Source organism: Mauremys reevesii, linkage group 4 (assembly GCF_016161935.1).
Source record: "Mauremys reevesii isolate NIE-2019 linkage group 4, ASM1616193v1, whole genome shotgun sequence".
In the NCBI taxonomy this organism is placed as follows: domain Eukaryota; kingdom Metazoa; phylum Chordata; order Testudines; family Geoemydidae; genus Mauremys; species Mauremys reevesii.
In genome coordinates this window covers 116,280,190-116,302,720 of record NC_052626.1, presented here as the reverse complement: position 1 = coordinate 116,302,720, position 22,531 = coordinate 116,280,190, and the positions used below count along the sequence as shown (strand labels likewise).

General features: G+C 43.4%; 1 protein-coding gene across 1 annotated transcript in view; it reads left to right on the top strand.

The window, feature by feature from the left end:
* The window catches only part of LOC120403845 (NACHT, LRR and PYD domains-containing protein 3-like), a 33,491-nt gene extending 11,430 nt beyond the window's left edge, over positions 1-22,061 (top strand). Inside the window, exons 4-7 of the mRNA XM_039535654.1 lie at positions 3,893-3,982; positions 6,674-6,844; positions 11,961-12,131; positions 19,352-22,061. Of these exons, the coding sequence (XP_039391588.1) occupies positions 3,893-3,982; positions 6,674-6,844; positions 11,961-12,131; positions 19,352-19,643 (724 nt within the window). The 3' untranslated portion in view covers positions 19,644-22,061. The remainder of the gene's footprint in view (positions 1-3,892; positions 3,983-6,673; positions 6,845-11,960; positions 12,132-19,351) is intronic.
* The last annotated feature ends 470 nt before the right edge of the window (positions 22,062-22,531 follow it).

Sequence of the window (22,531 nt, the reverse complement as noted above, 5' to 3'; positions counted from 1 at the left end):
TATAAGATATTTGCAGATTTGTCCTCGTCTTTCCCAGTAAAATGAGGTTACACTGTCCCTCCAGACCTGGTAGGGTCGAGGTAGCTGGGTCAGAAAACCTCATGATTTCAGGGAAGGCAGGAGTAGAGAAGTGAGGGTTAACCAGAAAGATCCAGAAACAGCTGGAACAAATGATCTTCCTGGGAAACTAGCTTGTATGAGATAGAAGGATGAGGAAGCAAGCTGCTATGGGCTTGGAGTGGTTGCATAGCTAAATATTATCTCAATTTCAGAAAATCAGCTTCCTTTTGAAGAGAGATTTCAAAGACCATTGCTAGTTTGCTTTGTTGAATTTAAAAGTCTATTTGACAGCTCTGATCTCTCTGTCCTAAGGGAGAAGTAACCAGAAATGCATTGCTTGATCCTGAACGCAATAGGCTCTTGGACAAATTTGGTGTATCTCAGCCCAGCAAGGGACCACTTGCCACACAATGGCATAATCAGATGTTTGTTCAGTTAAGCAATACAGCTATTCTAAGTGCACACATCCCAGAACTGAAACTCAGGTTGCACGACCTGAAGTCTGAGTTTCTAGTGCTACATTGTTTAACAATTTAGTGACATTTATCATTTCAAAATTCAGCTACAGTGACTTAGGCCTGGTCTACACTAAGGGGGGGGGTTGAACTAAGGTACGCAAGTTCATCTACACAAATAGCATAGCTGAACTCGAAGTACCCTAGTTCAAACTACTCACCCATCCAGACGCCGCGGGATCGAAGTCCACGGCTCCAGGGTCGACTCCGCCACTGCCGTTCGTGGTGGTGGAGTTCTGGAGTCGACCGGAGCGCGTGGGGAGTTCAAACTATCGTGTCTTGATTAGACGCGATAGTTCGAACTCGGAGAAGTCGAACTCTCCGCGTCGACCCGGAGAGACAGGAAGCCTCACACAGAACAATGAGAATTAAATAAAATAAAATAGAACAGTGGCCTCATTCACTAACATCACAACAGCAACTCCCTTCTCCATCCCCACCCCGCTAATAACTGGTTCAGATTAATAGATTTTGTGGCCAGAAAGGACCATTGTGATCATCCCATTTGACCTCCTACATAATGCAGGCCATAGATTTTCGCACAGTGAGCTTGAGCATAGCTTCTAGAAAGATACACAAACTTAATTTAAAGATTTCAAGTGATGGAGGATCCCCTATGTCCCTGGGAAGGTTATTCCAATAGCTAATGAATGAAGAATGTGACCTTAGTTCCAGTTTGAATGTATCAAGCTTCAACTTGCACCCATTGATCTTGTGCTGCCTTGTGCTGCCTTTGTCTGCTAGGTTAAACCCTTCTGTTATCACCTATCTTCAACCCAGGTTGGTGCCTATAGATCATACTCAAATCACCTCTCAGCCTTCTCTTTGATAAGTGTGACAGAGCCCCTTTAACATTTTCATTGTAACACAGGTTTTCCAGTCCTCAAATAATGGTTGCATTCTTCTCTGAACCCTTTCCAATTTTTCAGCATCCCTTCTGAAGCTGGACACCAGAACTGGAGCAAACATTTTAGCTTCACCAGCTTCACAGTGCTGTATAGAGGAGAAATGTAACCTCCCTGTTCCTACTCAATAAACTCCTGTTCATACAGCATCCAAGCCATGCTGTTTCCTGCACTGCCCAGTAACAGGCCATGTCACAGGTGTTCCCCAGCCATTAGTCAACATCTACAATATAGCTCCACCTGGCTGCTGATGGAGGCAGGGCCACTGCATTCGCCCACCTGGAGAGGAGAGATATTGATCTGTGTGTAGGCTCTGCTGGGCAGTATCCTTAATTTCTTCTCTTCTGGGTAGTAATGCTATTGGTAACAGCTGTGTGTATGTGGAAGGGGATTTGAAAATCTCTATGCCCCTAGAGATTAGCCCCCTTGACTCCAATTAAAGGATCAGGCCCATTAGACTGAAGGCATCAGCAGCATCTTCGTCATTCTTTTCACGCTAACTGAGCAGAAGGCAGATATCAAACAGTGCCAGTTATCCCTGTGCTGGGCTTGTTTTCCAGGTCTTATATATTCAGCTGTAATAATGCCACTTCAGCCTTTATGGAGCTACAGACTGTGCCTTTAGGTCCGTCTCTCTGTCTCTTGCCCTGGAGTAAACAAAGAGGCCTGTTTGGGTAACCTCTTCTGAACATTTTAAAAAGATGTCCGAAGCATGTCCATCTCTTCTTCCATACCACTTTTATTGTAGTAGATAGTTGTGCTCATTCTAACACCTCTTCACTACTTATTCTGTCAGAGAATCATAGAATATTACGGTTGGAAGAGACCTCAGGAGGTCATCTGGTTCAACCCTCTGCTCAAAGCAGGACCAACACCAACTAAATGTCCACCCATTCTACTTTGAATAGTCTATGCCAGTGGTTCTCAAACCTATTTACCATTGTGGGTCGCATCCAATACTACCTGTCTATGGAGACGCCACCAATGAACTCTTGTCAATTTGCATTAAATTGACTTATTTTTTCCAGAACTCTGCTCCATATAGATCCTAAGTTTTGATGATTTTGCTAATCATATTTGACTTCCATATTGAACTTAGTTTTTGAAATACAGCACTCGCTTCACCTATTCTGCGCTTTATATCAAATGCAATCACCAGTATTTTCAAGACTTCATGTCTCAAATAGATAAAAGTTTTGCTACATAAATTAATTTTGATAATTTCTGTCTTTAATTGATTAATAGTAAGATCTACTTCCTTGGCAGTATTTGCAAGATCATCTGTCATTTGCTGCCTATCTTTAGCTCATTTATTTATAAGACAAATGTCATCTGCAAAGTCTACATCTCCAACCTCCCCATCTATCCACACAATGCACATCTCCATACTGACAGTCTGTCGAAGTCAGTAGCAAATCCAAACATTGTGAGGGACAAGATACAACCTTGCCTGATACCAGCATTAACATTAACTAACTCTTGGTTTATCCTTATGGTACACTGAGCTTTCTGATACAACTTTATAGTAATTTGAATGATTTTCTCTGGCACTATGATTTCCTATCTACACCGTCAAATACCTTTCGGAAACCCACAAAATTCAAGACTGCTGGCAACAGCCATTCATTACTTTGTTCTGCTGTTTACAAAAGTTCTATGTGGCCAAAAAACAGCTTGTTCTCTGCTATCTGTGGCCTTTAAAGGCTTGTCTACATGGGGACATGCAGGAAAGTTAATCTGAATTAACTGAGCATATACATTTGAAGTAGATTTGTTAAACTATATTAAATCTCTGTGAGGATGTTGTTATTCAGAATTAAAGTGGCCTTAATTAGGTTTAGTTTAATTCACTTTCAAAGGCCATTTTAATTCTGAATAATGACGTCTACATGGGAATTTAATGCAGTTTAACTAATCTACTTCAAATTAATACTTTAGTTAATTCTGATTTAGGATGATTGCACAGAAAACGTTCCCTGGGCCTGAAAGCAGTGTAATCTTGTACCAGTTGTCACAATCACTCAGATCATATTTTTAAGGGATTTTGATTAAGTACTCTCTTTTCCATTCTTCTGAGACAAATTTCTTCTCCTATACCAAATTGAAAAGGCAAAGCAGGATTTTCACTGAAAGCAGCAGCTCACCCATAATCCTCTTTTACATAACCCATCCACTAGAGGGGGACAAATGCTGCACAGGGTTAGTGTGGGTTACACTGCTTTTAGGAATGAATAGCTAACATGACATCAGAAGAATGGACTGTGGTGTCTTCAGATGCTTCTCTTTGTTTTCTTTTTAAAATGGATAATAAATGTCTGCTGTGGAATAAAACCTACCCCATCATCGTCAGGAAAGGAGATGGGAAATCTGCCTTTAGGAAATGATGTTTTCAACTTCCGTTCTCTCTTCTAGGAACCCAGGGATTAAAGATATGAGAACTTCAACTGCACACTCATTGTGTCAAGGACTGAAGGATCCAAACTGTAAACTAAAAACAATAGTGTAAGCAAACTCCTTTCTTTAGCTCTTTTGTTACTGCTGCTATGCCAGGAGTTTGGCAGCAATGCATTTCTACCCATTGTCTGGTATTACTCTGTATTCCATTTAAAATGTATCTCTGAGCTGCAAATCATAGTAAACACTTTAAGAATCAAACTCCATTTGACATGAAACCACTAAACTAACTGTGTGGCAAACCCTCTTCTCTGCCCCCGCCCAGTAAGTAGGCAAGTGCTGGGCTGATGCACAAGGTGGAAGACTCCTCCTCACCTAGGGCACGGAGCAGCTGTGGAGTACCTTCACAGAGACTAATCCAGCCTAACGCTAATAGTGTGAGAGAGACCCACCCTCTGCACAGCATCTCACACACCCAGCCTAGGTGAATACCAGGCACTACAAGCGGGCATAATAAACTGATACAAGGTGAGCGGGGGTTGAGCAGAGGACAAGTAGAAATTACAGTCACAATTATCTGAATAAATCATAACCATGTTTTTCATGTTTCTGAAGGTAAGGGAGGCATTAAGTATTTTGTAGGAAGGATATATTGTTTTCTAGGCAAAAAACTGTAAATCATCAAGATTATTCATTGATGTGTTTTGGTGTGAGAATGCTACTAGAGCCTGATCCTGTAAAACCTTATCCATGTCATTAGTTTCAGGGAAGTGAAGGTGACACTGCTTTACTTAGTAATTAACTATTTGTATGATGCTGTTAAGTCATTCCAATCCTTGACTCTGGGAGCCAGCATTACCACTCCTGGGCTGTTCACACACAGCCTCTGGCATGTAAGCTGCTCCTTGGATTCTGCAACCAAATGACACTAGCCAATATCTCCAGTCCCACACACAACCCTAGGAACCTCCGTCTTGCAGTGTCCAGTGATGCTGCAAGCTTATATGAGTCCATCAGTTTAACAAATAAATTGATATGTACCAGGCTTGTTATCCCAAGGGGAGTCTCTGAGACTCTTCAAACCAAACACACTACTTCAGGTAGAATAAACAAACCCATTTATTAACTATGAAAGATAGATTTTAAGTGATTATAAGTGATAGACGAAAAGTCAGAGTGGTTACCAAAATACAATAAAATATAAACATACAATCTAAACTCTCAACCCTATTAGACTGGGCAACAAGTAGATTGAGCAGTTTTTCTCACCCCACTGGATATTGCAGTCCTTAATATACAGGTTTGTTCCTTAAACCTGTGCCAGTCTCCTGTGTTGGAGTCTTGTCTTCTTCTCAGAGTCTTGGTTTCTTGCAGCATGGGTGAGGGGGCAGGAGAAGGGCCCAGTATGTGTCCACTCTGTCTGTTTTATACCCTCAGTCGATGTGTTTGGGGAGCACAAGTCCAGGCTTGTATGGGGTAGGGGGCATTGCTGAGTTTCTCTAAACAAGGTTTAGCAATTCCCCTGGTGTGGCCTCATGCAGGTGAATCACTGCATTGTAGCTCCCTTGCTGGACAATGGTTGTTGATGGGTTGTTTGACACCCCGCCGCACATTGGTTACTGTCCTTACTGTTGCCTCTGGGGAGCTAATATCTGGCTGATTCCCCAACTTACAGCATGTTTTGGTGAACTCCATACAACACAATTCCTATAACTTCCTATGCATTAATGATACACATATATGGATAGAGAAATGACTTTCAGCAGATCATAACCTTTCCCTGATACCTTACATAGCATGCTTTATATGTAAGATCACGATTATATGAAAATGAAGAATATGGGGGTTACAGTACACTCCCCCAAGGTACAGAATGTCACAGAGATACCATTTGGAGAAAAGTTTTACTAAAAAATCACATCCAATTTTATATGGAGTGAAAATGGTGCTAATTTTGGCCTGTTGTGTGAGGGATTCTACGTGACAACGAGATTTGTTAGTGTAGAAAGAAGAGGACTGACAGGTTTTTATTGTCTGTTCTCTTCTGTTTACTCATCATCTCTAGTAACTCTGATTCAGCTGAGGTATTTTACAGCTGAGGTCTACACTTATATCTTACCTAACCTTGTCATAGCCCTCAGTTGGTTCAGGGTTGCTAGTGATGCTGCTAAGCAGGGTAGAGACCACTTCCATCTTTGACCCAGGGGGTGGGTGCAGGGCTGGCAGTGGAACTGGTTGAAAAACCTGAAAGAAACATTGTGAACATTTCAGAATCATTTAAACTTTGTTAGTTTCTGAAATGCAATGTCATTGTGCTTGTCAATTAAAAAAAATTGAAAATATTTTCATTTAAAAATAAGAGAGTGAATCAGGGATCGTGATGTAGGCAAGAAACCTTGAGGGGAACTGGCAGTGTACTCCACTAGTCTAATGAGATGACCAAAGCTCTCATCCTCTACAGGAACTTAGCTTGTTAAGCACAGGGCTTGGCAGGTGGGAATATGTGCACAGAATGTGCATATCATATCAGATGATTATCCAATTTCTGTATTTTTGTGGGATGCTATGTGAAATATTCTGAAACTATTCTTGCACTGTGTACAAATACAATCTGAATCAGTAACTCATCACATATTGAATTTTAATAATTAAAATACATTTGGTGACAGGTATACAGCCTTTATAGACAGTGAAACTACCAAGTTACCAGAATGAAGAAAGTATCACTGAACTAAATAAAGCAAATACTGACCCCTTTATGGAAGGAGATGGTTATTGTTCTCTCTGTTCCCTTTGCAGATTGCGGCAGTGCGGTCTCACAGCTGCTTGCTGTGGGAATCTCTCTTCTGCCCTCACTACAAACCAGTCCCTGACTGAACTGGAGCTGAGTGGGAATAAACTGGGAGATTCAGGAATTAAACTTCTGTGTGAAGGACTGAAACATCCCAGATGTAAACTGCAGAAATTAGTGTAAGTCATTGCTGGGTTCCTTGATACAATAACTCCTCACTTAGCTTTGTAGTCATGTTCCTGAAAAATGCAACTTTAAGAGAAATGCTGTTAAGCGAATCCAATTTCCCCATAAGAATTAATGTAAATAGGGGGGCTTAGGTTTCAGGGAAATATATGTCACCAGACAAAAGACTATATTATCTATATATATATATATATATATATATATATATATATATATATATATATATATCTATATATGTATACACAGTATAAGTTTTAAACAAACAATTTAATACTGTACACAGCAATGATGATTGTGAAGCTTGTTTGAGGTGGTGGAATCAGAGGTTGGAAAAGGGTGGGTTATTTCCCAGGGAATGCCTTACTGCTAAATGAGGAACTAGAACTCAGCTGAGCCCTCAAGGGTTAACACATTGTTGTTAATGTAGCCTCATACTCTACAAGGTAGCACAAATAGAGGGGGGGAAGACAGCATGGCAGACAGAGACACACATCCTGTGTGTGTGTGTGAGAGAGATGTGCATTGCCCCTTTAAGGACACTGACCCCTCTCTAAGTACACTGCCTTTTTAGATCAGGAAGTTGAGAAAGCAGCTGTGCCTGCAAGCTCCCTCAGTCCTGAGCCTTGTCATGTCCCATTCCTCCTCCCTCCCACCCCACTCTATGGAGATAGGGTAAGTGGGTGGCAGGAGCAGGGGGGGTACACTCTGATATTAGACCCCATTTCCCCCACACATAGCAAGCAGGAGGCTCCCGGGAGCAGCTCCAAGGCAGAGGACAGGAGCAGCACATGGCAGTGGGGGGAGGGACAGCTGAACTGCACAGGGAACTTAGGAGAGCAGGGAGCTGATAGGGAGGCTGCTGGTCCACGCTGGTTCCAAGCCCCCACCACTAGCTTCAACAGGCTGCTCTTCCTGCAAGCAGTGGACAAAGCAGGCGGCTGCCAAACAACATTATAAGGGAGCATTGCGCAACTTTAAATGAGCATGTTCCCTAATTGATCAGCCACATAACAAGGAAACAACATTAACCAGGATGACTTTAAGTGAGGAGTTACTGTACTTTCCTTGTTAGACCAGCCTTTTCAAAAGTGTTCTCTAATTTTGCACTGAGAATATTTTGAGGTCCTATTTTCACTTATGAGATCACCTGCATTTGCAGGAGCAACTGGACATACAATTACTGAATTGTGTGCACAGACATTTGGGCAGGTAAATGTGGGTTTTGTACATTGAGTCTCATGATTGTACACAAACGTTCATAACAGCTAAGAGAAAATCCATTTTCTGCACGACACAATAGAGCCCTTCCCCAGCCTAAGGGCCATTTCTCCCACAAGTGTTAACTTTATCTCTGCAGGCACTTCTGTGCTCCTGTGTGACAATAGTCAAGAGCAGGGGTGGGCAAGCTTTCAGAAGTGGTGTGCCGAGTCTTCATTTAGTCACTCTGATTTAAGGTTTTGCGTGCCAGTAATACATCTCTTTCTATAAGTCTATAATATATAACTAAACTATTGTTGTATGTAAAGTAAATAAGGTTTTTAAAATGTTTAAGAAGCTTCATTTAAAATTAAATTAAAATGCAGATCTCCCCAGACCGGTGGCCAGGACCCGGGCAGTGTGAGTGCCACTGAAAATCAGCTCGCGTGCAGCCTTTGGCACATGTGCCATAGGTTGCCTACCCCTGGTCAAGAGTCAGAAAGAGTCGCTTTCCTCTGACAATGAAACAAGACCATTATCCCTAAAGTTATTCTCTCCCTTTAACTCTCAAGCTTCTACCTGGAGCCTTCGCTCATCCCTCTTGCCTGGCTTCCTTCTACAAATGTAAAGAAATAGCGCACACATACTCACAAGCACTGGAGCAAGAGTTGTTGGTTTTCTTTTAAAATTTTAACTTTAATTTGATAATGAAGGAAAGTGTGTTCCCACTCCTCCCTCGCCCCCCCCCCCCCGACTTGCCTTATTCGCAAAAATAGCAGGATTGGGTTTTTGTTTTATCCAAAACTTGCAGAAGACATTCACGCTTGGGCAATAGTGAGCAGAACTGGAATGTTTCACTCAAAGGTAAGTTTTAGAAAGTCCTGAGTGACTAAATCATGGCACTAAAGGGGAAATGCTGAAGCAGCCTGAACACATGCCACAAGGGGCCACAACAGTGGTACCCTTAACTCAATCAACAATATTGTTAATCTATCCAGCTATACTCTTAGCCTGGCAGAAGAGTCTGTCCTATCTCAGGGCTTCTCCTTCCTCCCCACCACCCCCACGAACATGATACAGTTCTGCGGTGACCTGGAATCCTTCTTTCGCCATCTCCGACTCAAGAAGTATTTCCACCACACCACTGAACAGCACACTAACCCACAGACACCTTCCTACCAACGCTATAAGAAGAAGGATTCTGCATGGATTCCTTCTGAAGGTCGAAACAAAAGACTGGACTTCTACATAGAGTGCTTCTGCCAATGTGCACGGGCTGAAATTGTGGAAAAACAGCATCACTTGCCACATAACCTCAGCTGTGCAGAACACAACATCATCCACACCTTCAGAAACAACTCTGACATTATAATAAAAAAGGCTGACAAAGAAGGTGCTGTTGTCATCACAAATAGGTCGGAGTATGAATGAGAGGCTGCTAGGCAACTGTCTGACACCACATTCTACAGACCAGTACCCTCTGATCCCACTGAGGGTTACCAAAAGAAACTGCACCATCTGCTCAAGAAACTCCCCGAAGAAGCACATGAACAAATCTATACAGACACACCCGTAGAGCCCTGACCAGGGGTATTCTATCTGCTACCCAAGATCCATAAACCTGGAAATCCTGGACACCCCATCATCTCAGGCATTGGCACCCTGACAGCAGAATTGTCTGGCTATGTGGACTCTCTCCTCAAGCCCTATGCTACCAGCACTCCCAGCTATCCTCGAGACACCATTGACTTACTCAGGAAACTACAATCCATTGGTGATCTTCCAGAAAACACCATCCTGGCCACTATGGATGTAGAATCCCTCTTCACCAACATTCCACACAAAGATGGACTACAAGCCATCAGGAACAGTATCCCCAATAATCGTACGGCAAACCTGGTGGCTGAGCTTTGTGCCTTTGTCCTCACCCACAACTATTTCACATTTGGGGATGATTTATACCTTCAAGTCAGCAAAACTGCAATGGGTACCCGCATGGCCCCACAGTATGCCAACATTTTTATGGCTGACTTAGAACGCTTCCTCAGCTCTCGTCCCCTAGTACTCCCACTCTACTTGCACTACATTGATGACATCTTCATCATCTGGATCCATGGGAAGGAAGCCCTTGAGGAATTCCACCAGGATTTGAACAATTTCCATCCCACCATCAACCTCAGCCTGGACCAGTCCAAATGAGACATCCACTTCCTGGACATTACAGTGCAAATAACCGATGGTTACATAAACATCATCCTATACCGGAAATCTACTGACTGCTATACTTACCTACATGCCTCCAGCTTTCATCCAGACCACATCACATGATCCATTGTCTACAGCTCAGCCCTAAGATACCACCGCATTTGTTCCAATCTCTCAGACAGAGACAAACACCTACAAGATCTCTATCAAGCATTCTTAAAACTACAATACCCACCTGGGGAAGTGAGGAAACAGATTGACAGAGCCAGAAGAGTACCCAGAAGTCACCTACTACAGGACAGGCCCAACAAAGAAAATAACAACACTACTAGCCATCACCTACAGCCCCCAACTAAAACCTCCTCAGCGCATCATCGTGGATCTACAACCTATCCTGAAGGACGATCCCTCATTCTCACAGACCTTGGGAGACAGGCCAGTCCTTGCTTACAGACAGCCCCCAACCTGAAACAAATACTCACCAACAACTACACACCACACAACAAAAAAATTAACCCAGAAACCAATACCTGCAACAAACCCTGTTGCCAACTCTGTCCACATATCTATTCAAGGGACACCATCATAGGATCTAACCACATCAGCCACACCATCAGGGGGTTGTTCACCTGCACATCTACCAATGTGATATATGCCAGCATGTGTCAGCAATGCCCCTCTGCCATGTACATTGGCCAGACCGGACAGTCTCTACTGTGGAAGCAGAATTAGAAAAAGAGGCCTCTAACCCTAACAATGTGAGAGTTAAGAGATGCTGCTTCACCTCGCTTTTAGCTGTACTTTCCTTGCTTTTAGCTGATAAGGATGGAATGCTAATTTAGCAGAAACCTTGAGGTAAGGTAATATATGGACGAAGTTTGTATAAACAAAGGATAACCGCTAGCCATTTATATATGTAACAGGAAGGTATAAATACTTGTCTTATGCTGCTTGTAGAGTGTAGATCTGCCTAAGGTGGGGAGGACCCCCTGCCTAAAAGCAGTCTACTCTTGCAATTGCTCGAAATAAACTGTCTCTGGCTTGTTGCTATAAACACAGACTGAGGACTGGGTTTTCTTCCACACTATGCAAAAGAATAAATGGACATAAATCAGACATCAATAATTGTAACATTTAAAAACTATTAGGAGAGCACTTCAATCTCCCCGGACACTCAATAACAGACTTAAAAGTGGCCATTCTTCAATAAAAAACTTCAAAAACAGACTCCAATGAGAAACTGCAGAACTGGAATTAATTTGAAAACTTGACACCATCAAATTAAGCCTGAATAAAGACTGGGAGTGGCTGGGTAGCTACAAAAAGTAATTTTCCCTCTGCTGATATTCACCCCTTCTTGTCAACTTTTGGGACTAGGCCACATCCACCTTGATTGGATTGGCCTCGTTAGCACTGACCCCCATTTGGTAAGGCAACTCCCATCTTTTCATGTGCTGTATATTTAAACCTGCCTACTGTATTTTTCACTACATGCATCTGATGAAGTGGGTTATAACCCACGAAAGCTAATGCTCAAATAAATTTGTTAGTCTCTAAAGTGCCACAAGTACTCCTCGTTCTTTTTGCTGATACAGACTAACACGGCTACTCCTCTGAAGCTAGTGCTTCAGTACACTGATGAATGAATTAAACGGAGTGAACCAGTCAGTTCCTCTCTGTTCACTGTTAACATCTCCATCTCTGCAGGGTTTGGGATTGCCAGTTCACTGATGCTTGCTGTGGAGATCTCTCCTCTCTGCTCAGCACAAACTGGTCCCTGAGAAAGCTGAACCTGAGAGGTAATAACCTGAGTTATTCAGGAGTGAAGCTTCTGTGTGAAGGACTGAAACATCCAAACTGCAAGTTACAGAAGCTCGAGTAAGTGACTTTTGATACATCTGTATCAAAAGAATCCATCACAGTGTGTGCTGGGCTTCCAGTCACCTAGGGACGCATGTGGCCTGCATGAACCAATGAGGTGAATTGGGCTGATCTGTATGGGCTGAGGGCGGGAGTGACAATGTAACTTAGGCAAACTGCCTCCTCCAACTTCCTTGCACAATACAGCCTGTGACTGTCTGGCACAATGCTAGGACTGGGGGAATTTCCCCCCTGCCAGCTAAGGAGCTGTTACTGCCCTATATGCTGCTGCAGCTGTGTGCAGGGGCTGTAGAAGGAGAGACAATTCTCCCCCATATGTGTGTGATTTTCAGGGCAGGGACAGTGTCTCCCCAAGTGTTTGTACAGTGGTTAGTAGAGCTGGTCTGGAATTTCCCACTGATAGTTTTTTTAGATAGAAAATTACAGTTTCTTCAGACATGAAATTTTCTGTGGAAAAATGTTGATTTTTGTGAAGCTCTTTTGACTTTTTTTTTAAACGAAAATCAAATTAAAACATATTATTTCTGGGCAGGTTGACATTAATCATTGTGTCTGCCTGAACTGCCACAGCGCCCCATGGGAATTGTAGTTTGGGTCCCTCATCCCCCTCATGCTCACTTATTAGCTTGGTTCCCCTTCCAGTATATGTCCCCCATGATGGGCCTGCACTGCAGAGCTTGGTCACAGGAAGAAACTGTGGTGCATCATGGGAGACAGTCAGGCCATGGCGCCCACACCAGTGGGGTGAAGGGAGGCAAGAGGGATCCCAAGAGACGCAGCCGCAGCTCTGGCAGGCACATTCAGTAATGGCAACCTCAGCTCATACAGAATGTTTTGATGCAGTAATCTCGGTATGTTTCATTTAGTTGGAAAAAGTAGGACCAAAATTTTTAAACATTCCTAAATCAAGATTTTTTTCTGAACATTTTATTTGAGAAAAGATTCAATATTTCAACTGCTACAATTTAGGATCTAAAAAAATGTCAAAATAGTGGAATTTCCCAAAAGATGGAAATGCTGTTTTTTGATAAGCTGCGGGGGCTGGCATTACTTGATCACCGAGTAAGAGGTTTTTTAAAAAAAAATTTAGTCGAGCACCTGTGGAAAACCCAGTGGGCAAGTTCCCTGTTTGACAAGCAGACAGCAGCACAAATGGTAGAAATTCTTTTGTCAAAAGGTCATTTGACAGAAAATCGAGTTTAGAAATATCTGCTTTCCTCTGAAATTTTCAGTTTTTCTTTAGAAAACAGAACACTCAAAACTCAGAAACTTTCAGCTGAAAACCAAAATGTTTTTTGGGGTCCCCCCCATTAAAAGGTGAATATTTGGGGGGTGAGGGAATGGAGGGAGGGAAACGTTTTGTGCTCTAGTTATAATGTTCTCAGCCAATATGTCAAATTTGTCAATTTTTGGCTAGTGAAGCCTTTACAAAATAATTAAAAAAAAAAAACATTTATCTGGATTTCTGAACTATTCACCAAATAATACAAGGGTGTAATTTGGTTATCCTCCCACAGTCACCCATGGTGAACTGCACATAGTAGCAATGTTATTTCCTTCCTAACACCAAACCAATCAATCATTGCTAAATCTCTTAGGAACACATGCATGGCTATCCATCATATCTGATGACGATGTCACAGCATTGCACGTGTTCTCGTGTGGCTGTATAGCCTGACCTATGAAGAGCAAGACCACAAACATGTCACACACGAACATGCAGGCTCTCATGGAAGACTTTGCATGATGCTTGGCCCTTTTTTTCAATCAGTTTTTCTTGTCTGTCTTCCTCAAACTGTTCACAACCGTTATTGACAGTAGCGCTCCATTCATGTCTATCCTTGGCTATGTCTTCAAAGTTATCACCATTTATATCACATAAAGTCAGATTCTGCTTAAGGGTGTTTTTGAAACATTTTCTTTGACTCTCCCTCTGGAGCTTTCTGAGTTTCAGCTCCAGCCATAGGGAATTTTCTTTGGGAGTCTGTTGTTGCCCTTTCTTGTAACAGGACCTGTTCATCTAAACTGAGCGTGGATGATCATTGCCTCAGTGCTGGTGCTTTTTGCTCTTTCAAGGACGTTAGTGTTTGAGACTTTGTCTCGCCAGTTGACTTTCTGAATGGAGTGGAGACAGCAAGTGGAATTTTTAAAGTTGCTTAATGTATCTGTGATAAGCTGTCCATATTTCACATCCATATGAAAGGGACACTCTCACTGCTGCATTATCCATAATCAGTTCCGTTGTCTGATGGTGCCTATCCAATGGCAAAGTCTTCTCAGGGCCTGGCTTGCCTTTTGTATTCTATCTGGTATTTCTTCATCCAGAGAACCATAATTTGAGATGGTGCTACTCAAGCATGTAAAGTGATTGATGCTTGTTAGTTCTGTACCATCAATGGTGATGTTTTGCTCAATAGCTGTAGTTGATGGAGCTGAGTGAAAGAGGACGTCAGCTTTTCCAGGATGATGGTGAGTCTAAATTGTTTAATTGCTAAAGGGTGAAATGTTGTTGCTTTGATGCTGTCAAGGCTGCTAAGCTGTTACAGCTGCTCAGTGCTTCTGTCCTTGGATCTCTGATGTTATCAACACTAGCAGAGAGTGCAGCCTGCTAATTCAGCAGACCTCAGTGTTATTCAGAGAGAAGGACCACAGGCATGGTTGAATGACAAAGGCACTTGGCCAGGTTTATTGCCCTCAAGACACAGTCCTAACAACTCGGACAACTTGCACAAGTACATTAACACATAGGTGCCCTGCGGCAAGGAGCAACTCAGTCAGGAGTGGGAGTCTGTGCTGTCCCCTTGGCCACTCAAAGGGTTAAGGTGAGGTACCCCAACATTTATAGACTGAGACACAACTGGGATACAATTTACCTACCACCTTACGTGTTTCATGACATCTGTTTGTTACCTCCTCTTGTGCCTTATTCAGGGATTGTGTCCCTAGCCTCTGTTTGCCAGAAGCTGGGAGTGGGTGACAGGGGATTGATCACTTGATGATTACCTGTTCTTTTCGTTCCCTCTGGGGCACCTGGCATTGGCCACTGTCGGAAGACAGGATACTGGGCTATATGGACCTTTGGTCTGACCCAGTATGGCTGTTCTTATTTCTGATATCTTGGACTAAACGTCCCTATTCATTATTCTATCAAATAATCTTATTTTGTGCTGGACTGGGGGGCACTGGCCTTCTGGAATGTATTTATATAACTATCTAGTGCCTCGTACTTTTAGCAATGCTAGCAGGAACATTGCCAAGTTCATGTACTGGACAGCGAGCTTGTAAAGCATCTGCTTTAATTCATAGCCTGACTTTGGTTCACAGCCTCTGGTTCAGGCCTCATATCTTCCACCAGGCTCTCTCTCTCTACTACAGTGGCCTTGAGAACCTCTCAAGGATAAATTGTATGTCTTGTTTAACTCTGATTAAATAGAGCACATTCATCTGGAAAAAAAGGCTTCATGCATGAATTTCTCAAGAACGTTTGTCTTTGCAGTAACCCTTTGGAGATTGTACCTTACGTAGATGCCCTTTTGAAGGTTATTGGTTCCATAAATCACAATGGCTGCAAAAAACAGAACAAAGAGGGCTGGTTCCAGCTTGCAGCCTTGTTTCACCCCATTAGATATGGGGAGTGATTTAGAGAAGCCACCATCTGAGGGTACTTAACCAGACATGTCTTCATGGAATTGACGTATGATGATAATTAATTTGGTGGGGCAGCCAAACTTTTTTCTTGAATTTTCCAGAGGCCATTACTGATCAGTTTCAAACTTATTTTAAGATCAACGACAACAGCATATAGTCCCATGTTTTGTTGAATGCATTTTTCTGGAATCTGTCTAATAAAAGTAAACCATGTTTGTGGTGCTCCGACCTGGTCTAAATTCACATTGCAGTCTCTGGTAGAAACTTCTCTGATACTGTTCTGAAAACCCAACTGAGCAAAATGTGGACTAGGATTTTGCCACCTACAGATAGCAGGGAGATACCCTGATAATTACCACAGTCAGATTTGTTCCCTTCATTTTTGTATAAATGTAACTATGGTATCCTTGAAGTCCTGAGGAATTTCTTCAGCTTCCCAGAGATCCTTAATGTTTTTGTGTAGAAACACATGAGGGTGTTGTGGTTCCCAGCTGCCATTTGAAGGCTTTGGCTTGTGCCCATGGCTGTCTGTGTGGTCTGTACAATTACATTTCTACATTTAATACTGATTATGGGGAATGGTCCTGAAATTGGTGCTGGCCCTCAGCTCATTGCTGGAAGTCCTTGGTCAGCACCTCCCAATCTGCCTCTACTTGCTGATGGGCTTCCAGGACCTCCTGATGGACACGCACCCAATCATGCTTCTGCTGTTGGAGAGAAATCACTTAAGAGACACATTGTGAGCTTGCCCCAGACACTGGTAACATGTGGCACCACTTTGTTGCTGCTATTGCGGGCAAACTTTGACTTGTGTCTGCCACTGCACTTCTCCCCTGCACCTCTCCACCTCTGGTACTACTGCTGCTGTTCCTGCTCCTGTCACTTCTAGCAGCATGGTGGGCTGCTTCAGGGACCTCCTCTGCTTCCCTGTCTGCCCCACTGTGTCTGCAACCCTCCAGTGCCCATGTCGGGCACAGGACCAGAGGCAGCTCCCATGGTGCTCCCAGCTGCATTCCCCAGCAAACTCTTATGGTCCTGGATTTGGAACCACTGTTTGATCTGCCCAGGTCCTGTGTTGTACTTCCCCTTCCCTCCCTCAATCTCCATGGCCTTGTTAAAGCCATGGGGGCTGCTCTATGAGTTACTTCACTGCAATGTTGCTTGTCCCTCCAGCAGCCCCCTAGGGAAGAGACTTTCCTCACAGGCCTCTCCTCTCTCTCTCTCCCTCTTCCCTTGCATCCCTTCAACGCCAGGGATATGAACCTCTCCTTTCTGGCCCCTCTCCCCCTTATTCTCCCCAGTTCTCCTCCATGAATCCACAGCTGCTCTATCTGTGTCATTCTCCATAGTGCCCTGACTCCTTGTGCAGCTGTGGTTGTGAAGTGTGTTTTGGTCCTGGGTCATCAGTGTACAGTGCTGGATCTCCAGGTGTGGAGCATCTTGTCAGAACTAATGCCTGGTCAGGAGCTGAGGGTGTGAACATGCATCTTGTGAGTTACTTCCATGTCTCTTGTGATGAGACCAGCGCCTGTCTGGCAACGTGGGATCCCTGCGAGGGCTTTGAAAATTCAGAATGAACCACTGTGCCCTTAACCACACCCTGTTCTCTCCTTTTGTTCCATACTCCCCCCAGACCACGATGTATGACTAACGCCCCCACCCCTTCTTTTAAACAACACTTTGAGCTTCCAGAGGAGCTAAAAGGAAATGCTTGTAGCTGCCCATCCTGCCAGGTTTGGCTGCACAGGCTTTAGAAAATGTCATCTCTTAGTGCTTCAGTTACTCGTCTGTTAAGGGGGGTTATCTCATAGGTGTGCTCGGTGCTAAATTCATTTATGTTTGTGGAGTAAGTCAAGAGCCTTAAATGGAAAAGCGAAGAAGTGACTTGATTCTTCCTATATGCACCAAAGATCTCTCCAAGTCCTTCCACTCCCTGATAGAAATTCCTCCTGTCAGCACCTGGATATTTGACAACCATTTTGACCATTCACTCTCCACAGTGATCCAGCTCCTCACTGTAGTGAACATCTTACATCTCCTCTTCCCTTGCTGTTCGGTTAGGTACATTCAGCTGCATGACGTGTATTGGACGGGGTTTAAGATGCCTGCAGACAAAACTCCACAGTAACGTGGGGGTTGAGATATTCCCGGTTGAACTGCCAAGCTATCTGAGATTTAACACATTACTCTGTGATGCTTTCAGACACACATCTACCGGACATGGAGGGTGCACAGGATGGCAGGGGTAGGAAGGCAGAATTAGTGTTGTTGGGGGAGCTTAATTCTGCATTTCTGTACTTTCTAAAGTGTCTTTTCTTATTGTAACATTTTAGCACTGACATCTTTGATTAAAATTGCAATGCTCTATTAAACTTCATTTCCATTAAGTTGTTGAAAAATGTTTACAAACTTGACATTAGCAATTTGGAGGATGGTGTGGGCTGCATTCTCAGCAAGTTTGCAAATGACAGTAAACTGGGAGGAGTGGTAGATACACTGGAGGGTAGGGATAGGATACAGAGGGACTTAGACAAATTAGAGGATTGGGCCAAAAGAAACCTGATGAGGTTCAACAAGGACAAGGGCAGAGTCCTGCACTTAGGATGGAAGAATCGCATTCACTCTTAGGTCTGGTCTACACTACGGGGTGGGGGGGTCGTTTGCGGTGGTGGAGTTCCGGAGTCGACCGGAGCGCGTGGGGAGTTCGAACTATCGCGTCTTGATTAGACGCGATAGTTCGAACTCCGAGAAGTCGAACTCACCGCGTCGACCCGCGCGGTAAGTATGGACCTACCCTTACAGACTAGGGACCAAATGGCTAGGCAGCAGTTCTGCAGAAAAGGACCTAGGGGTTACAGTGGACGAGAAGCTGGATATGAGTCAACAGTGTGCCCTTGTTGCCAAGAAGGCTAACGGCATTTGGGGCTGTATAAGTAGGGGCATTGCCAGCAGATCGAGGGACTGATCATTCCCCTCTATTCAACATTGGTGAGGCCTCATCTGGAGTACTGTGTCCAGTTTTGGGCCCCACACTACAAGAAGGATTTGGAAAAATTGGAAAGAGTCCAGCAGAGGGCAACAAAAATGATTAGGGGGCTGGAGCACATGACTTATGAGGAGAGGCTGAGGGAACTGGGATTGTTTAGTCTGCAGAAGAGAAAAATGAGGGGGGATTTGATAGCTGCTTTCAACTACCTGAAAGGGGGTTCCAAAGAGGATGGATCTAGACTGTTCTCAGTGGTAGCAGATGACAGAACAAGAAGTAATGGTCTCAAGTTGCAGTGGAAGAGGTTTAGGTTGGATATTAGGAAAAACTTTTTCACTAGGAGGGTGGTGAAGCACTGGAATGGGTTACCTAGGGAGGTGGTGGAATCTCCTTCCTTAGAGGTTTTTAAGGTCAGGCTCGACAAAGCCCTGGCTGGGATGATTTAGTTGGGAATTGGTCCTGCTTTGAGCAGGGGGTTGGACTAGATGACCTCCTGAGGTCCCTTCCAACCCTGATATTCCATGATTCTATGACATTACATTGATAGTTTTTTTTTGTTTTTTGTTTGTTTTTGTTTTCACAGCTTGTCTGAAAGGAACATAAATGGAAAAACAACCAAAGTATTGGAAGTTTTGCAGAAGATAAAACCTGGTTTATTGATTGTGCATAATGCAGCATCCAGCCATCAGAACCCAGGTACAAAGACAAGGAGGATGGAATGTCTTCCATCTCAGTGTCATACATTCATCTGCAGACTAATGTCTCGGAGTTCAGAAATGATGTGGAATATTTTTGAGATGCATTATTGGGAGGTTGGACTCATTCTGCTGTTAAGCATTGCTACATATTGGCTTCTCTGGCTGATGTATATTTAAGTATCTGAAATGCAAGGCTGTGCAGAGGATTTACAAATCTTGAGACATTTTTGACTCCCTTTAAGGAATTGCAGTAGTGCAACAGATTTGAAGTGGGAATTGCTTTCCCTTTAAAGCTGGCGTGTCAAACACCTGTCCCATGTGATGTGTTTTTGTTGCTGCATCATATACTCAGATTCTACAGAGTATAAGCTTTCCTTTATTGACTTACTTTTAAAAGTAACTTTTTTGGCTTCATAATTGCGAAGAAATTTCCTGTATATGAAATGAATGTCATTGAAGCAGCGATGTCTGGCTGAGTCTGCAGATGGCCTGATGACCCTGGGAGATGTGAATGCTAATGCAAACACTGCCCCTCAGTAATCTCCCTGGGGTGCTAGTTCTAAATCCCCAAGTCAATGTCAACCTGAACTACAGGTGGGAGGATGGGAGTTAACAGGGAAGAAAAACCAGAAGAGAGACACAGACCATGAAGGGGGGAGATAAACAAAGGGGATAAACTGATACTGAATGTGACAGGAAGACACTGAACAAATAATAAACATCAGAACTTTTCATTGGTTGGTATCATTGCTACTTAAAGGCCATGTTCTACCCTGGAGCTCTGTGCCAACCTCCCGTTGCCATCAGTGGCAGCTCTGCTGTGGAGCGAGGGGAGTGTAGAGTCTGATATTTATTTCCTGACCCAAGGACCATAATTTAACAAGGAAATTCAGCCCCTTCTAAAGAATAAGTTTGAGATACACCATAGGTGTCAATGAGAGACAGAGTACGAAGGGTTAATTCCCCAAAGCCATTGAGGGTCTATGCTGATGTAAATCTATTAATACTGAAATGGAATCTCTGCTCTGTACATTTAAAGCAATCCTTGCTGAAAGTTTCTCTTTTGCCCAACAAAATTTAAGATGGCCAGAGAAATACAACGCTTATTATTGCATGTCATTGCCTAAAGAGTCCCAGACAGAATAACGAGTCTTCAACCTGGTTGAGGCCTCTAGGTGCTATTGTAATGTAATAATAACAACACACGGGGACTGGACATTTCTGTAACCTTAAATGCCTGTTCTAGGAGACATAGCAGAGAGGCTGTTCTCAGCTTAGTCCTAAGTGACACGGTGTTGTTGGTATAACTAGTAATAGTGACTTTTTTTTAAGTGCAACATCCTCATGGGAGAGATTCTAGCAAAAATCATCATGATGTCACTAAAATTCAGAGATGGGGATTTTTAAAAATGGGGAAGCTCACAGTGAAAACCTAAAGTCAAAAGTGAGGCTATTAAAATCCTTAGATTTAGCATGGAAATGACTTAACCTTACGTCAGTTGAGTCTTAGGAAGTGTGCCTTCCCCTAAAGAAAAAAAAGAAGCAGGAAGGGTTAAATAGAAAGATTCAAGAGGTTATTTAAGCCAAACAGGTCAAGTTCCAACCCCAGAGAACGCAACAGAAAGAGCATAAAATATGGCAGTGAAATGTAAAAATGGAAGTTTGGAGGGTTTGGCGAGACTTTGAAGAGGGATTAGCCAAGAACACACATTCTTTCTTTCTGTATATCGAAGGCAAGGAGCCTGCACAGGGACTGGTGAGCTCTCTGGCCTTGCAGGGGAAAAGGAAATAATTAAATAGTATAGAGACACTGCAGAGGGATTAAGACCCCAAGCCTAAATGTTTGCAGAACTGGGACCCAAATCATTTATTTGTATCAATCACCACCACAGAGGATGTTGGGGTGATGCCTACGGTTTTTCAGGTAGCGGAGATGAGTCACTGTCGAAGACTGATGTGTCAAAAGTAGAATTGCTGGAATAAACCAGTTAAAAAAATGGCAAACAGTCACCTGGACCAGATGGTTACACCGAAGAGTGCTGTAGGAATTTAATAATGAAGTAAAGCTGCTAACCATTGAAATCAGCTCCTGTAGCTGAGACCTGGGACATAGCAAACACTGAATCTATCTCTAAGTGTTGGGGTGATCCAGGGAGTTACAGACTGGTGAGCCTTGTGACAGATGAACACAGGCATGTCTTTTAGACTTTCTATTATCTACATATTTATGAGCCAGACCTTGGAAGCAGGAAAACTTCAAAGATTTATACTGAGATGGGCCAGGTGAGATGGACCTATTCATAGGCTGTTGTATCAATACGTGTTATATGTATTTGTGGGTTCCTGGCTTGCTGGCTGGATTTCCTCAGGAATCTGGAGTCACTAAGGCGTGAATAAAGCAAATCCCAAGGCTGGTTATGCAGATGCCCAGACTCTGAAGCTTCGCTCGCTGGGGAAAGGGTCAGTGGCTGGTTTTACCTGTTTCAGGAGGCCTGGGAAACAAAAGCCCTAAAATCATGTTCAAGTGTGAGCCTGAACTGACAGAAGGGCTCATTCGATTCAATAACCTGACATGAACTTTGAGTGAGACACTCAGGAGCAGGAGGTGGATTTGCTCCACTCTTGTTCTGACTTTGGAGGGTGTTGTGGCCGGGGCAGAGGGCTGGGGCCTAAGGGAGGGAGAGATGTGGGTTGGAGGGAGGGGCCTGGTCACCTCTCTGTCAGTGCAGGAGGGAGACTCAAGAGGCCATCCTTGGATCCAGAAGAGAATTTTCATTCTGTCCCAGTAGCTGTCACTGTCATTTGTATATTTACAAGGGTTTTGTACAAATCCACAGCTGTTAAGTTTGCATTTTGTGTCACTATTTCCAAGATTTGTTTATCCTGGATGTACGTTTGCATCAGTTTTGCTGGAGTCCAATAAAGATCAGCATCAAGAAAGAATGTTGCTCTTTAAAGACTGTATTTCTTGCCATGGTTTGCGCTAATGCACAAGAATCCTCCTGGTCTCTAGGGCTCAGGGAATCCTGATGGATATTTTCTGGCCTTTTTTTCATATTCCCAGT